This window comes from Chelonia mydas, chromosome 11 (genome assembly GCF_015237465.2).
Source record: "Chelonia mydas isolate rCheMyd1 chromosome 11, rCheMyd1.pri.v2, whole genome shotgun sequence".
Classification (NCBI taxonomy): Eukaryota; Metazoa; Chordata; order Testudines; family Cheloniidae; genus Chelonia; species Chelonia mydas.
In genome coordinates, this window is record NC_051251.2 from 23,555,656 (window position 1) to 23,572,717 (window position 17,062).

Consider the following 17,062-nt stretch of genomic DNA (forward strand, 5'->3'; position numbering starts at 1 on the left):
TACATGTAGATAACTAGAAGCTGTCTTACTAGTTGAATATACCAGTTCTTCAGTATCGTTTGTAAAACTGAGGTGATGTAGTATGTGACCAGAGCATGAATAAACTACACAGTTGGAGCCTGAGCAGCCTGTCAGTTGTGTCCATGAGCTAACTTAAAGTGGGGCAACTGTTACCTCTTAGAAGAGCATGTGTTGTGTGGAAGGGTGAGAGAAAGAGACAGAGTGATGCAGTACAAAAACTATAAAGACCTAATAGTCTGAGCATAAAAATATATTTAAACCACAGATGAGATGTGGTGATGTATGATGTGTACGGGATGGCAGGCAAGAAAATTGTTGTGAGCTAAGGCTCTGGGTAGATGGGATATTCTCATTGACAGACCATTGCAGTGGAAAGGAAATCTAGTCGGAAGCAGAAAAATGTTTGAGGAGGATTGAAGGATCTTAACTTCCAGGAAAACTGAAGCTGTGCTTTTATGAATTTAATCTGTTCTCTTTTATTTTGTAGTCAATGACATAATGCAAGAAGAGAAAAGGTCAGACATAAAAACTACTTCAACGAGAGTCTTAGAATGAATGACCAGAGCTTGTGCTAATGTTGTATCGCCTAGTTGCAGCTGCTCTTCAGTTCTACTGTGGAAGTTTAAGTTTAATAAGGTGTGGCTGTAATGAATGCTCTAGGAATCCTAAAATCCTATGTTATGAAATGAAAGGTCCCTATCTGGAGAGATCTGGCAGAAAGGAGGATACAGGAGAAACCACAAAAAGGAACAGAATAGTGACAAGGAAATTGGGGGATGAGTTATGGATGGAGTTCAGGCTGAAGTCTAAATATCTTTTCTTCTGGGTTTTAAACAGTTCATGCACATATTTTGAGGGTTTAATGATATTTCTTTTATTCCTTTACAGCTGAATTTAAAATTCAACCCAAATATGAATGAAATATTTGAGTATTTGGCCGTTATGGTTTATTCTGCAAGTAGGTATTTCAACAATATTTTACTTGTTATTTATGACTAAACAAAGATCAAAACCAAAATCTCAGAAACTGGACGCCTTTATGTTTCACTGGAGTTTTGGATTTGAAACTCCAGCTCCGAATATGCCCCACTGACTTTGGCTTTGGACTGAATCCAAAACCGGAAGAAGGCTATTCTCTGATTCTGGTTTGGTTGTGAACAAAATCTTATTCAAGATGGTGGAAATCTTATAATATCAGTTTCAGCACTATCAAATCTGTATGCAAACTATGATTTGGCATCAAATCCCAACCTAATCCACATGTATACACCACCTCCTCAGCGCAACTCTAGTTTTGATGTGTCTTTTTAGCCGAGTGCTGATCTCACTTTCTGATCAACATGTTGCAGCCCTTCCGGCAACCCAAATCTTATCACAGGCTGTTTTACCTCTCCGTAAGTGTTCCTGCTCCTGCTTTACTTTGAAATCCCTAATCTACCTGAGCCACTCAATATGCTCCTTCCTTTCCCAATCCTTCCTCGATCTCCCAGCTGTGCCTAACCTGTTTGGCCTGAACTGTGGTGATCTTAGCTGCCATCAAACACAAGTCAATTCTCCCTCCAAGCCACTTCTCCAGCCATTCCCACTTCCTCTCCAATCAGTCCACCTTTCCCTACTGTCTGGTGCTATTCTAGGTCCTGTAAGTTTACTACAACTGCCACTCACACAGACATTCTTCTTGACTGTTGTAGCTCTTAACACACTGTATCTCCTGTTTCATTCTACCCCCTCCCTTTAACAAATACTCCACTAAGTTCAGCCAGCACAAAACTAGAATTCCCGGAAAGAATCCATATTTATTTTAAAAATTAATTTAGAAATTAAAAGGTAAAATGTCTTATTTTGTACATTAATTTATTGCCAGAAAGACTATGCAGAACTCTTCTGTCTACCATTTACATCCATATTAAAGTCCTTCCAAACACATGAAATTTGGATCCAGTAGAAGATGACAGGTGGTACAAAGTTCTTTGATGACGTACCGCACAACATATCTTAGCAGTGCATAGAATGCAGCTGTTACAACGTTAATACAAATATTTTTAAATATATAAGATTACTGTACATTTGCATCAGGTTTTTTTCAAACCTCAACATTTCAGCCATTTGAAAAAAGTAAATATCATTTGGGCATAGTCCCTCTTATGACTAAATAGGCCATATAATAAGATTGAAGGGTTTTTTTGTTACACACGTGGAGGGGTGGGGGTGGGGGCTGGGGGGGAAGGCTGCAAGTACAGTCTCTCTCTCTCTCTCTCTTATATAGATAATACACTATACCTGACAGTGCTGTAGTATAATGTCATGACTTCGATGGGAGTACAGTTAGGCCCAACGCTAAGCACTTTTACTGGGACTTATTTGAGATGATCTGTATTATTCATGGCTGATGAAGCTACTTGTGAGTTATGCAAATCAACGTAAATGGATGCCAATAAAACATTTATACCACTGTGCACCAATATGCTACATATTTTACAGTCATACGAGTTCATAAATGTTTTAGAGAGATTTAAAACAAATATTTGGACTTTTTTTTTTGTATCCTGCCATCTGCAAAAACTGGCCCCCTTAGGAACTTGTGTTCAGTTTACAGACAGATACAATTACAAGTAATCTGTTTGAAAAGCTTCTAAAAATGGCCTAAAATTGCATTTCTATACACAAAAATCTCTAAAATTCCAGTATCTCTGGACTTTTTTGGTCTAAAAAGGAGTGCTGTGTAGCCTTGGATTTGCCATAGTCATTGGTAGAGAGCTCCTATTTCTAGCTCTGCAAAGTTATGAGACTTCAGATCTTAAATCTGTAACTGGTCCTGGACTAAATATCACCATTTTTTTGACTCAGGCAAATGTAATTTTTTTTCAAGGGGATGGGGGAAGAATAGAAATTTCTCAGTTAAGACGAAAGAAGGAAACATTTTTGTGGCATTTTTGTTTTCTTTTTGAAAGGCAGCTTCTTGGGCATGGGGTGTGGGGCGTGGGGGGGGGGGGGGGGGGGCGGGATTTTAGAGTTAGTCCTGGCAGAGATGGATTAAAGGCCAGAGTACAGTGAGCGGGTCAAAGGTGCAAGATAAATGCAATCTATATATAATTGCCCAGGCCACACTTGTTCTGTTTTTAATAGAAAACGCCTATCTCCAGAAAAAAATTCACAAGCACACAATTTACCTATTTTTTACATTATTTGAGTATAAAATGGGGAATTCTAAATTTGTATTTGAGTGAAGTGAAAGAATCTTTCAATGGCATGTTAATTTGTATGAATCAAGCTCTAAATAAAGAAAACTCCTGACCTGGGAATTCAGAATACTATCCAGAGAGAGCTAATTTTCTACTAAGCTCCAGGACAACATTTAGTTTACAGAATCAATCTGGAAATAAAACATCAGCATGAAAGCTTAAAAAAAAAAAAAAAAAAAGAGGCCTTAATAAAATATACAGTGGAAAAGAAAAGGATGAAAGTAAAAGTCCAGCCATAAGGCCCTCATCAGCCCATATAAGCAATAAAATAGAATATGATGTAATACAAAGCAGCAATTGTAGGCTTCGGGATTCCTAGGTAGGATTAAAAACAAAATGTTTCCAGCTTTTGTTGTGTTGCAGGCACACTGCAAGTTTCCTTGTGCAGCTCTGCCAAAGAATTCCTATTGGGGTGGGGTGAAATGATTGTGATGAAGCCAGAACAAACCCTAACCTTCCCCCTAAACTTGAATCAAACCAAACTGGTATTCAGAACAAGGCATGTGCTAGGTGCCCAGCTACCCAGGGACCTTTATTTTTTGGAATCCCCATTCTGTTAGCACTCCTTCTATCATACCCTCTATAATCTTCCCTACCTGCTGATCTGCCATGATGACACTGCCTCTTTCACCCTTAATGATGAATTCTGGGATACAAACTCTGATCCCTCTCCCTGAAGACAAATGTTTACTCTCTGTGCCAATTGGTTTGTGGAAATCTGCCTGGGATTCCCATCTTTGACACCAAGCCACTCAAAACAAAGAGCATGCACATTTTTTCAGGCCCACTTTTTTTTTTTTTTTTTTTTAAGAAAGCATAATTCCATCCAGCATTTCTGACCTGATTGATACCTGGAAGTACTGGAAGTTGATTTCCAGATAAAAGATTCATAGACTCCAAGGCCGGAAAGGACAATAGTAATCATTAAGTATGACCTCCTATATAACACAGGCCATAGAATTTCCAAAAATAAACCCTACAGCATGTCTTTTAGCAAATCATCCAATCTTGATTTTAAAATTGCCAGTGATGGAGAATCCACCAGAACCCTTGGTAAGTTGTTCCAATGTTTAGTTACTCTCACAGTTAAAAATGTAAGCTTTATTTCCAGTCTGAATTTATTTAGCTTCAACTTCCAGCCATTAGATCATGTTTTGTCTTCTAGATTGAAGAGCCCATTATCAAATATTTGTTCCCCATGTAGGACTTATGTACTGTAATCAAGTCACACTTAACCCTCTCTCTGTTAAATTAAATAGATTGAGCTCCTTGAGTCTATCACTAAAAGACAGGTTTTCTAACTCTTTATTCAGTCTTGTGGCTCTTCATATGCACATTCACCCTCATAATAGCTATCTTATAATGCAAGATTGCTACTATTTCTGTTCTGGGCCTCTCCACAGCAGAAAATGACAATTGTACTGAATTTTGTTATGGTTAAATATTATAAACAAAAGAGAATGAGAATGAAACTACCTGACTAATTTTAACTTGTGACCAGAGTCAGGGTCTGTTCCCATGTCTCCAGAGGAGAAAAACTGAAGCACTAACTCACGGTGCTACCTAGCATTTGCTGTAATAATTTTCTATTTATAACCTAAATACAGAGCAGTGTCAGGTGATTTTAAGTAACTATGATCTTATAAAGGCTCTCATTCTAACGTGAACACATGGCTCCACTTGAAGTCAAACAACCTTTTGAAGTCAAGAATCTGGCCCCAGGACAGGCACTCTGATACACTGGTCCCAAAATGTGTACCATATTATAAAGCCTGGGAGAACCAATGCAATTCATTCAGCAATAACACGAGTCCTCTTTGTGCAAGTTAAGTTACAGGTGGCAGCATTTTACAGAGCTCAGACCCTATCCAAAATTGTTTTTCAGAAAGGCAATGACATATCTCAGAAGTTACAAAATTATGGATTGTAGTCTCTCTGGCCCCAGTTCTTCACTATATTCGAGCTGCACTTGGACATAATGGACAGTGGTAGCCACAGGGAGCTGATTCTAGCTGTCTGATCCTCAGCCCTGACAAAAGCTGGAGCACAGGGGGCTTACTCTAACCTATGCTGCTTCTGCTGCTTCCATAAAAGTGGAGGATCAGGCATTATGAAGCTCAGCTCCATCACATACCCCTTCCACTCCGACATCCAAGAGCTACCTAGGCCTCCCCAAACACACTTTCTCTTTCTCCTCCAGCCAAATGTGGGGTGAGGCAATTGGCAACAGACAGTGTGGTTATGCTACCTTCCCTAACTTTACACCTACAGAATTTTCCCCTGGCCTGGGTAATTCTCCAGAGTCAGCCTGGACAGTAAATTTTTCAGATCAGAGTATCCAGCCCACTGTATCTGACTGCTCTAGCACTGGCTAACCTCTGGTTATACCATATAGATCTGAAAGGTATTAATAATGAAAGATTTCATTGATTGATCAAACAATAAAGCAGAGACCTGACAACCTGCAGATTTTTAGTATAGGTTCAGACAAACACAACAGCATCAATAGATAATATATGTGATTAATCTGTCAGCAGATAAAATGAGCCCATCAGTTATGATTAAGGTTTAGCCCTGTTACGTTTTATAAAAATGTCCTGCCATCTCATGGCTATAACTGCTGTAATAAGAGAGCACCAAGACCATTCTAAAGAGACTATCTGGGAAAGTGACATAAAATAGGAATCCAATAGCAAACTTCAGAAGGGATCAAATATTCACAAGCTGGGTTCTCTATTTGTGTTACTCTAGGAAGGTCAGGAAGCGTTCTGACTGCCCCTAAAAGACATTTTTTAAATGAAGTAAAAGGGATAAAGATTAGAGATGGGCAAAAAAGAGGAACATTTTGTGAAAAATTTTCATTAAATTTTTGAAATTGAAAACATTTAGCCAACTGTTATAATGATCCAGAATCCAGAAGTAGAAGTTAAGTGCAGTACAAAGTGTTTTGCCTTAAACACAGATTGAAATTTCTCATATATCTTAAAAGATGCAATTGTAGCTTCATAACTATAGCTTTTTCCAAAAGTATCAAAACAATTTGAAACTCACTTAGATTAACAAAATGGGCAAATGAAGAAAAACTTTGCAATTTTGGATTTCTTTTGAATCACAGTCGTTGTAAACGTCATCTTTATCGTAAAATTCAATTACTGCACGCCTCCAAAGGTAGTGAATGAGCTATCAAGGCCAGGCTAAATCAAGGTCTGCAAAGCTTCCACACACCCTGTACAATATGATGTTTGGAAGTTCCATAAAATAAAATACATTCATAATAATACTTTGCCCTTTATATAGCAACTTCCATCAGAGGATTTCAGTGTGCTTGAATTAAGATTCACAACACCCCTGAGAGGCAGGCTGGTATAATTTCTCCCTGTTTTACAGATAGGAGAAGATGAGAGAGAAATTAAGTAATTTGCTCAAATTCACAGAGGAAGTCTGAGGCAAAGCAGGAGAGAACACAGATCTCATAGCATCAGCATCTACGCTTTTGCCACAAGACCCCCCCCCCCCTCCTCTCTGTAAATGCCACTAGAGCTTTGATATACTGTAGTTCTGCTGTGTTACATATGATACCATATATATGTTCTAGATCATAAGGCTCAATCCCATAAAATTGATAGACATATAGTTGAAAAGCCAAGAGAAGCAGAGCAGTAAAGGGGAAGGTGTAGGGATAGATCACTGGTTTGAGCATTGGCCTGCTAAACCCAGGGTTATGAGTTCAATCCTTGAGGGGGCCATTTAGGGATCTGGGGCAAAAATTGGGGATTGGTCCCGCTTTGAGCAGGGGGTTGGACTAAATGAGGTCCTTTGAACCCTGATATTCTATTATTCTACTCTATGAGAGGAAAGTTACCACCCTATAGTTGGACACTGTTTCTTAAGGCAGTAGATAGTCCTTTTCATATACCAGAACATATTTTTGATTTTGCAAACAGTTAATTTTGAAAATCAATGTGACTGCTTGCATTTCAATGTGTCAAATTTTCAGCCTTTCCACTGTACGTCTGTCTACCTTATGGACTACCAACTTTATGGGACTGGACCATATGTCCAGATCCCAATATATATGAAGGCCAGTTCTAACATAAGAGCTTTACGGTAGTCATGTAGTAAACCATAACGTTTGCAGATGGCTGTAATAAAATAATTCAGGAAAGGAGAGGTGCAGGGACCTAAAGCCTTCAACGCTTCTTATATGGAATAAACAATTTGATCTGAATAACGCAATGTGAAACTCATTTTCAGCAATGAACCAACCAGTCGGGTCCAAAATGTTGCTTTTAATTTTCTTCCTAATCCCATGTGCATTTTAACTTCCCTCCTATTTTTCTGTATGGGATTTAGCTAAAAAATTAGAAGTAAAGTGTAAGAAGGACTGATCACAAGGGGCTGAAATTTATCTAAGGCACCATCAGTTCCTCAGACGCTAAATTTCCATGACAAACGTTAATAGTTTTTTTAAAACGTAATTTTTTTATAACTCAGTTTTAACAATACCACTAGCATTTTCTAAAATGTCTCTTCAAATTCCTTTTTATTTTTACCTGCAGCTTTAAGAAGATTACCACGGGCATCTCTGTAGGCTCAGAACCATGATTGTAGGGTGGAGGGTAATGTTACCCCACTGTTTGCTGTCTTTATTATGAGTCCTCCTGATTTAGGACAATAGGAACTGGCATGCAGGATCAGACTAATGATACTCCAGTATTCAGTTTCTGACAGTGATAAGCACCAGATGCTCAAGCACCAGATGCTTCAGAGGAAGATGCTAGAAACCCCATAATGAACAATTATAAAAATACTTGCCTATAAGGCAATGTTTCTCAAAGTGTGGGGTGTACCACCCCAAGAAAATGCAAAGTATATGGGGCAGAGGGCCGACAGACTATTAAATTGTAATCCAGAGGCTCAGCTTTCATTTTAAAGAAAACTCCTTCTCCAGCTGTTACGGCTGTGAAACAAACCTTCAAAATGTGAAGTGAGTGTAATCAGTTCAGAAAGGTCTGCCTGAGTTTGCAGAGAGCTTGATACACTAGCTCTGAGGTGTCATTTATTTCAATGGGTGGAACCTCAGATGCCAGTGATGATACTTTAAATGTCAACTTTGTTAACTGTTTTACAGCTCCTCAAGGCAGGTAAGAAAGGAGAGGAGGTATCACATTATAAAGATCTACAGATGGGTTTCCCGAAATATGTGTGTGTGTGTGTGAGGGGAGGGGGCATGAAGTACTAGCCAAGGGTGTGGGGACATGGAAGATGTTTTAACTGAGGTGTGTAGATTTTTAACCACACATGATGTGGTTGAAGGAGAATGGGAAGGTGCGACTCATTTCATTTTCCTAAAGCAGGAAACCTCATGTTTTGGAAGCACTGTGCCAAGGTAAAAGTTTCCTAACCCTAAGCAGTTAGAGGTTGGCATCTTTCCTGAAACATGATAACTGATATCACATTTTTATGTTGTTTGATGTAACTAGCTGTTTGTATTGTTTTTTGGAGCCCAAGTCCTGTTTTTCTCCTTTCCAAAATATTTTGAATTAAAGTGTGTTCCTCTGTGAGCTTTTCATTTCCTAATCCAGTTCTGCCCTGGGCTCAAGTCAAGGGAACGATCATCTTCAAGGAGATATAGTCTATCATGGCCAATGTAAGTGGGGACTGAAGGGCTTTTACATACTTCTTTATTTAGGGTCCCATTTTACATTAACCTCCACCCGTTCTTCACAGTAGTCAATACCAACTGCACTTGGAAATAGTTAACAATTGCTATAAAATGAGGCAGTAAAAAGTGAAAAAGTAAGATGCAACCTCTCTTCTCTTTAGGCATCCCAGGCCAATGAGAGGGATTTACTCTCTTTAAATAGCTCATTGAGGGTCAGGTTTTACACTTTACATTAAGGCAAAGGGAGTTTTTCTATTGATTTAAATGGTACGGGATCAGATCCTGAGTAAGATACAACAATATCACTCCTCATTCCAGACCTTGTAATATATCAAATTTCATTCTCTAACTATGCAACTGGGCCAGCCTTACTTGAAATTTGTTAACACAGGGATTTATCCTGTGAGCTACTGAGTGCCCTCAATTCCCATTGCTTTCAGTGGGACAAGATCTGTCAGGATTGGGCTCATAGTCTCTACACTGTATTTTGGGGTGAGCAAAAAAGATATTAAGATGCAACAAAACAAAACAAACAAAAAAGCACAAACAACAAATAAACAAGTAAAGAAAAAAAGTCAGTCTGAGCTAAGCAAAACACATTATTTCTTCCTTGTTGAAAGTCTCAGCATATGCTGCATCTTATGTCGCAGAAGTGTACTCATTAAATATTATGAAATGTACAACATGCAATGAAAGTCTAACTACACATTTAAGGCATTCATACCTGTGTGCTCATATTTGTGTCGCAGAAGGGAACTGCTTTTCTGGAATGTTTTGTCACATAAGTCACATGCATACATGCCACTTTCTGTCTTCTTGATCTTCTTTCGGGACAGACAGGAGTCAGAGTCTGTCATGTCGTCTAGGCCTGACATGTAGTCTGGTGTTCCATCAAGCAATTCTCCCTGCGATGTAACCAAATTGTTTATGTAAAACACTGTGCTTCCTGTATTTTGTGGCTTACTGCTGCATCTTGTCTTCCTACAGTATATAGAATTAGGGAGCTATTTTATAAGACTTAAAATTATAACCAGCAGGGGCCTGATCCTGCTAAAACTTCCGAGCACAGTGCTCAATACCATGACTAGTCTCATTGGCTCATGGGCTACTCATGATAATAACTATGCCCAGTAGAAAACGTATAAAGGACTGGACCTTGCTACCAAGGAACATCTGCTTCGTTCACTGTCCCTCTTGGTCTTCAACTGCCTTAGAAAACTCTGCTTTCTTTTGAACACTGTGTAGTAAGAATTATCTAAACAGAGAGTGTTTACGATACAGATGCTAAGTATTTCAGGGAGCAGGAAATGATAATGTAAAGAACTACATTCAAAGATCATAAAAGGTATTTTAATATCTTTTATGAAATAAATGTAAGGAACAACTAAAGATCTTTTCTGTCAAAACACTGAACCGTAGATATATTCTGTATCTGTAGAAAGATTTTAATTGAATTTTATATTTAGGTACAAAATGTTATTATTATGCAATCCATTTAAATGTATGTCTCCCGACTAAAGGCCTCAAGCTATATTTTTATATTTAATTTTGTAATTTGAAATAGGGAATATTAATAACACTTTTTATCAATGTTCTATCTATGTTAAAACAGCCTTCAGCATTAAGCAATAATGAATGTGGATCAGTAAATTATTAAATTTCTTTATATTTATTTTGTCTTGATCCAAAGAGAGTGCAAACTTGCATGATAACATACATTTCCATTTGCTATCACACAGTTCAGTTTTCTTAGACTAGGTTTGCACTAATTAATATTAGAGAAGATTAAATAGGCTTAAATACATTTAGAAAGAGGGCAGATGTACTGTAAATTGGAATAGTGGAACAGCTGTTATGGAGGTGCAGTGCTATTTATGCTCCTATTGTGCAAAGAGGGATTACAGGCTATAACGTTAAGCCATACCTGATTTTCACATTTGAAACTATAAGACATTGTTAGTAAAATTACAAATGGAGCATAATAGGTCATAGGGGAATGTCCACAAATGTAAAAACTTATTCATCTATAATCAGTTAAACTCATTTAACTAAACTGTGTACATTATATTTTAATACATACACACATGTATATTCTTACACACTATGAATATCTGAAGAGGACAGTGATTTCTCTAGTCTAGACCAACCCTTTGGCACCTAAGTACCTAAGTGACCAGATCATATACCCTTTACTCATTGACTTCTACGAGAGTTTACCTAAGAAAGGAATATAGGATCATACCCAAGAACTAACAAATGTAACCCAACTCATGCCCCTTAGATATAAACATGGAGGGGACTTTACATGGAAACGGGCAGGCCCAGGTGCCACTGCCACAGACCATTCCTTTCCATTTCTGGCCCTCCTGCAAACCTCTGTCTGGTAAGTCAATGTAGGGGTAAGTAATGGGAACTGGATGGGCTGAGGGGAGGTGTAGGTTGGCCTGAGGCAGGGCCAAGGTAGGGATACCCATTGTCCCTTCTCTGGCTTCATAGAAACTAGTTAAGAAAATATGGAGCCCTTCCTGTGGGTCTTGGAGGCTGCCATGAGCTGGGGGAAGTTCCAGGCAGAGCAGTTCCAATGAAGTCATGGTGCTAGGGAGCCTACGGGACTTTTAGTGGTACAGAGCCATTACGGAGGTACAGCGCAGTGTTTTCTGTCAATGAGGATTCTCTGGGCCATTGTCAGGTATATAAAATTCTCATGGAAGACAAATATAACCTTAATGAAATTAAAAGCTAAACATTAAATGTGTTCATATTTCTTCTGTATTGAATAAATGTTCCCACCATACTTTTCAATTTCAAGTTCAAGCTAAAATTCTGCTATGTCTGTTGGAAAGATTTCATTTAACTTTGGGGACTATTTTTTTCATATAAAAGGACATGACAAGTGATACTGAAATATAGCCTTTCAAAACAAACCAATTATGACTATGTACCTGAAATCCTTGTTTCCGCTGGAACTTTCTCCTTTGCTGCATATCAGCAAAAGTAGCTGCTCCAGTTGGATAAGTATAGGCCATATGTGGTAGGAAGCTCATTTGATCTAGTCCTGGGTATGGTCGCAGCCCAGGAATACTGGTCTGGACTGGTGGCATAAAAGTGGCCGGAGGAAATGCGCTTTGTGGTGGGAGTGTTGTGTATAAAGGTTTGGCACTAAATGGGTTCATGCCAAACACTGGGTTAGTGCTTTTATCCAGATTATTTGAATTAGAAAACTCCTTCTTGATAAAAGTCAAGTTCAGCGGCTCATCTGAATTTTCAGATGATGAAGAAACACTGTTGTGGTCTAAATTTATGCTACTAGATTTTGTTTTGTTCTTTGTGGCTATAACACTTTTGGGTTCCTTCATTTGTTTTGGTAAAGACAAGTCCAAAGGCTCAGCCTGAAGCTCCTCAGAGGAGAAACTGTTTGGAGTGTAAGAACTGCTATGGGAGTTTTTAGAAGATGTGGAAGAAAGATTTAAAGGAGAAGGAGTATTGCTCCTGGAGTGGTCCAATTTATCAACTGGTTTAATATTGGTAAAATGTGTAGGTTTTGTTAGCCTGAGAGGAGTATCACAATTAGTAACACTGTTGTGGAGTTCAGCTATAGATGGTGAAGTTATAGAGTCCACAGGCTTTATTGGAGATCTGGCTGACAAAGAGTCTTTAGTGGGAGTGTTAGTGGCAGCCAGCACCGCCTTGGCACTGGTCCTTTCCAGTGATGGTGACCTGGAACTTGAATACTGGTAGAATTTTCTTTGTTCAAACCATTCCTTCACAAATTCCTGAGGAAGGCCAACGGCAATGGAAATTTTCAGTAGTTCATCAGAGTTGGGTTCCATATTCATAGCATAATATGCTTTAAGTACAGACATGTGGTCCTTGTATGAATTGATGGTGCTAGTCATTCCTTTCTCAGAAAGTACTGATGACAACAGGAGGGCTTGCTTATCAACAAACACTCCAGGTTTGTTGGGAACCATGTTTTCATGAGGTTGAAGGACTGCCTTGATTTCTTCATTCATCTTACACAGGTAACGCTCATGCTGATGCAGGGGAATGGGACCAGGAAAGCTTTCTTTACAGAACTGGCATGAAAATGGAGTGGATATATTGTGGTTCTCTATCATCTTATCTTCAGTTACCAGATCTATTAAGGTTCGCAGCTTCTCTTTTTTAATATTACTGAGCTGCCTCCTTGAGTCTGTGGTCAAACTCTGGAGACAAGCTTTGGCTTCATTGACTTTTTCTAATGTATAGTCAATAATACTTTTAGTGGCACCATTATGACTCACTACTGGAAGACCCACTGGTGGAATATTAGGGGAAGTAACTCCTTGTTCCTCTGTTTGAGGACACGGATCCTTCATGTGATAACCCTTCAGCTTTGAGATCTCTTCGGCCTTGCAGTCCATTTTCTGCCTGGAAACCGTGTTGTCCACAATCTGTAGGACCTTCTGCACCTCACTTAAATTACTGCCTATTGCAGGAAACCCAAGTAGTGGTGCTTCCATCCCTACACCTAAGTGCTGCATTGGACTTTGAGCAGAAGCATGAACTCCTAATGGGCTGGTTGCTCCAAGTCCACCATTCATAAAAGGACTAGCTCCACTAAACCCATGTGTGGCCATAAGAACCTTGTATTCATTGAAATCTAGTGGTTCTGTTTTAATTTTCAGTAAGCCTGTTTGCTCAGACATACTAAGTGGTTTGCCGTTCTCCAGCTTGTTTCTCAGCTGTGTGATGGCTGAATTAGTAGGAGAGGAAGATACAGAATTAGGAGAAGAACCCGTCTTGATATTGTTTCTCATTCTGCCATTTACAGAGATTAAGCCAATACATTTCTTGCTGCTGATGTGCGAACTGTAGGAGCCAGAATGGGAGAAACGTTTCTTGCAGTTTGGACACTCATATGGTTTCTCACCTAAAATGATAATTAAAACCAAACATTAATATATTATTTATTATTATTATTATTATTGATACTGTTATAACAATTGATCTTATACATTTACCTAAATAGATATTGATGTTGCCACTGGCTAATAGGAAGAGAGCGGTAATGATCCTACCCCACTGATTACTTATTCTGGGTGCCTAAGAATCCTATGAACATGTCTGAGCCCAGCACCTCTCCCCGTATCACCTCTGTGGAGTCTTCTTGTTTCGAGGTGATCCTAGCTTTTGTGGGGACCTATGCAAAATGGGAGTGATCCCACCTGGCTGACTCCAGGCCTGTGATAGCCAAGCAATTCTGTCGCGGTTCTGTTAGTGATGCAGTGCTATTAGTGGCATTACATGTGCTGCTAAAGGAATGTATACATGGGGACTCTGGTTATGTAGAGCCCTGTCACCTCCTAGATACAGTGGGCACAATTAAAACTCATTTGTCACTCCTTAGTGCCACATATTCTAAGAGTAGATGATACTGTTATTGCAGATAGCTTGGAAAGTGATAGTTGAGTTTTTAATGATGTGCACTGTAGTTTAGGTGTAAGGCCTTAATCTTAGCGCTTCTGAGGCCAATTATAAATCATTGTTTCCCATTTGACAATACAATGCCTGAAAGTCACCAGATTGACTGAAAAATTGTATTATTTGTCACATGTAGCTAAGTCTTCTGCTAAGTAGTACAGTCAAATCCATAAAGCTTAAATTCAATTCAGCCTTCTCAAAAATGCATTCAGATACTACAAGGATGGGCACCGTATAAAAAATGGGGTCCTGATTCAGTAATCACATCCATACAGGTGGACCTTTGTGGCTGGGAAGAGCTCAACAGGTCTCTGTGTGGACAAAAGGGTCACCTTGTAAAGATTAGATTTATGGATCAGGCCCCAGCCTAGCTAAATAGGTAGATTGATAGCCAGATAGAAAAAAAATGGCTTAGCTTGCAATAAATAATATGAGTCATTCCTCAGATGTCCATTATCCCAACAAATGAGCCATATTTCATTTATTTCCACTTGGGCATTTTCATTTTTTTAAAATTTGATCCCTCCAAGAGCCAACTAAACAAAAATTTCTGAATTCCTCTGAACTCAAGCAGCATAACAAAGGATCTATTATTTTTTGTAACAAGCGTTATTATATCAAAATCTTACAGCAAGACCATGCTATTAACAGCATGATAAATGAGGATGAGTCAGATATTTTTTATGAAATACCTTAGTATCTCTAAGAAGCTACAAACAGAACTGTGTAAATTTTAAGCAATCTTTAAAACTCAGCTAATTAAACAAAATGCAAATGAGAACAGCAGCACCTCCGCTACTCACCACTGTGAATTCGCAGGTGTTCCTTCAGATGGTGTTTATATTTGAAGGCCTTGCCACACTCAGTGCATTTGAACTTGCGATTGCCTGCTCCTTGGGTCAGCATTTGGTGCTTGGAGAGAAAAGATTCTGATATGAATTTTATGCAAGAGGAACCAAGAGTTTTCTAGTTAAAAAAAAACCCAAAATTAATTTAACTCTCTATTTATCAGGCAAACCAAAAGGTCTGCACGTACATTTATATGTCTCATCAGTGTTGCAATAAAAATCAAAATGTTGGCAGTAAACCGAAACAAATGCGAAAGTGCTTTCATATGAGCTTTCAATATTTGCTTTAGAATTATTTCCTAAGTCTCTCATCAGAAATGTGTTGCTTTAAGGTATCTCATGATGAGAGAAACTGATCTGTAAAAAGATTTGTGGTTCTTATTATTCCTAGCATCTTCTAAACATGTGGAACGCCTCTTGTTTAAAAATCCTGTTTACTGCACTAGTAGAAAATACAGTATTACATATCAGATTTCATTCATTATCAAATATAAGCAACAATATCTTCAGCATGAAGCTGTAGCTGCTGGAAAATTTTTATCACAAACCAGCAGGAAAGATTTCAGCTACCTTTCTTATGGTGGGTTCTCTTCCCCCCCAGTGCTGTGCTAAGGAGTAGGGGCAAAACAAGAGAGAAGTTGGTTGAAAGGACAAGTTAAAAGCAGCATAAAGATATAATCAAACACAGCTGACCTTTTTGAACAAGTGAGAAAAGCACTGTGACTTTGAATTATGAAAAAAAATACAGTCATCCACTCTGGATGCTCAAGGTAGGAGGTCAGCTTTTTTCAAGTAGCAATGACACAAAAGCCTATTGCAAAAAAGACAGCATAGAAACGGTATGACAACTGCTAGGGTGTGCTGAATCTTCCCACATTCCTAGTGAGACAGATGGTGTTACATGGGACACAGGGAGGTTTGTTCAAACAGCAGCAACCTTCAAAGATCAAGCAGAGCCCAGCCCGCCGAGCGCCATTGAGGGACCAGCGCTCATATGTTGCTGAGTTGCATAAACAAACAGCAACAGCTGTTTTGTCTCCCCCCATAGCCCTCAGAGGACTACTATAAACTTTAGTTGTGCCACTGTTAATATGATACAATCATTTTAATTTACTAATTGTAAATGCCATGAGCAAATGAGGGGACTTTTCAACACCAAAGCTACCATTCATAATGCGCCAACACAATCAGACTCTTGCATGTGAAATTTCAGACAGTTATGTTGGATAAATATCTAGGAATTTTTAACCCAGTGTTTTTAATAATATAAAGCAAAAGGGGGGAAAATCCTCAGATTGTGTTAGATTAAAAAAATTGCATATGAGAATGTATTTGCCTACCAGAAAACCCTGAAAAGGAAGCGATCTGAGAAACTGCACCAGAATCATTTATATTGATTTAAGATCAAGGAAGAGATACTGTTCTCTTAAAAATGCTAATTGCAAAATTGCATGATTAGAAGATGTATGTTTGCCTAACTGAATTTACCTTATGCTGAGAAAAATCTATCAAAAGATATATAGCTGATTATGATTTTTAGTTGTTTCAGAAAAATTAATATGGTATAAGGCCTATATAATTTGACACATGCACACACTCATTTATTTAAGTTTAAGACACACCAGTTGAGTTTCTATTACAACACTCCATAACACCCGTTATCAGAGGTAATTCTCTAGGGAACAGAAGAAATAGTTTTCGTATAGTTTGTAAAAAGCTTTGGAATACAGCCCTTTTGAGTAATCAGTTTGCTTCAGTCACCTGTTCAAGACACACAGCATTGGCTTAAATGTAATTGTGAAATGAACTAAATAATGCAAAGC

General features: G+C 38.5%; 1 protein-coding gene across 8 annotated transcripts in view; it reads right to left on the reverse strand.

Moving 5' to 3' along the window:
• ZEB2 (zinc finger E-box binding homeobox 2) overlaps window positions 1-17,062 on the reverse strand; it is a 131,212-nt gene that overhangs the window by 3,589 nt on the left and 110,561 nt on the right. For all 8 annotated transcript variants that reach the window (XM_007057479.4, XM_043524740.1, XM_043524739.1 and 5 more), the window contains 3 exons: window positions 15,195-15,303; window positions 11,871-13,840; window positions 9,653-9,833 (listed from right to left, as the gene is read on the reverse strand). In XM_007057479.4, the coding sequence (XP_007057541.1) occupies window positions 9,653-9,833; window positions 11,871-13,840; window positions 15,195-15,303 (2,260 nt within the window). The remainder of the gene's footprint in view (window positions 1-9,652; window positions 9,834-11,870; window positions 13,841-15,194; window positions 15,304-17,062) is intronic.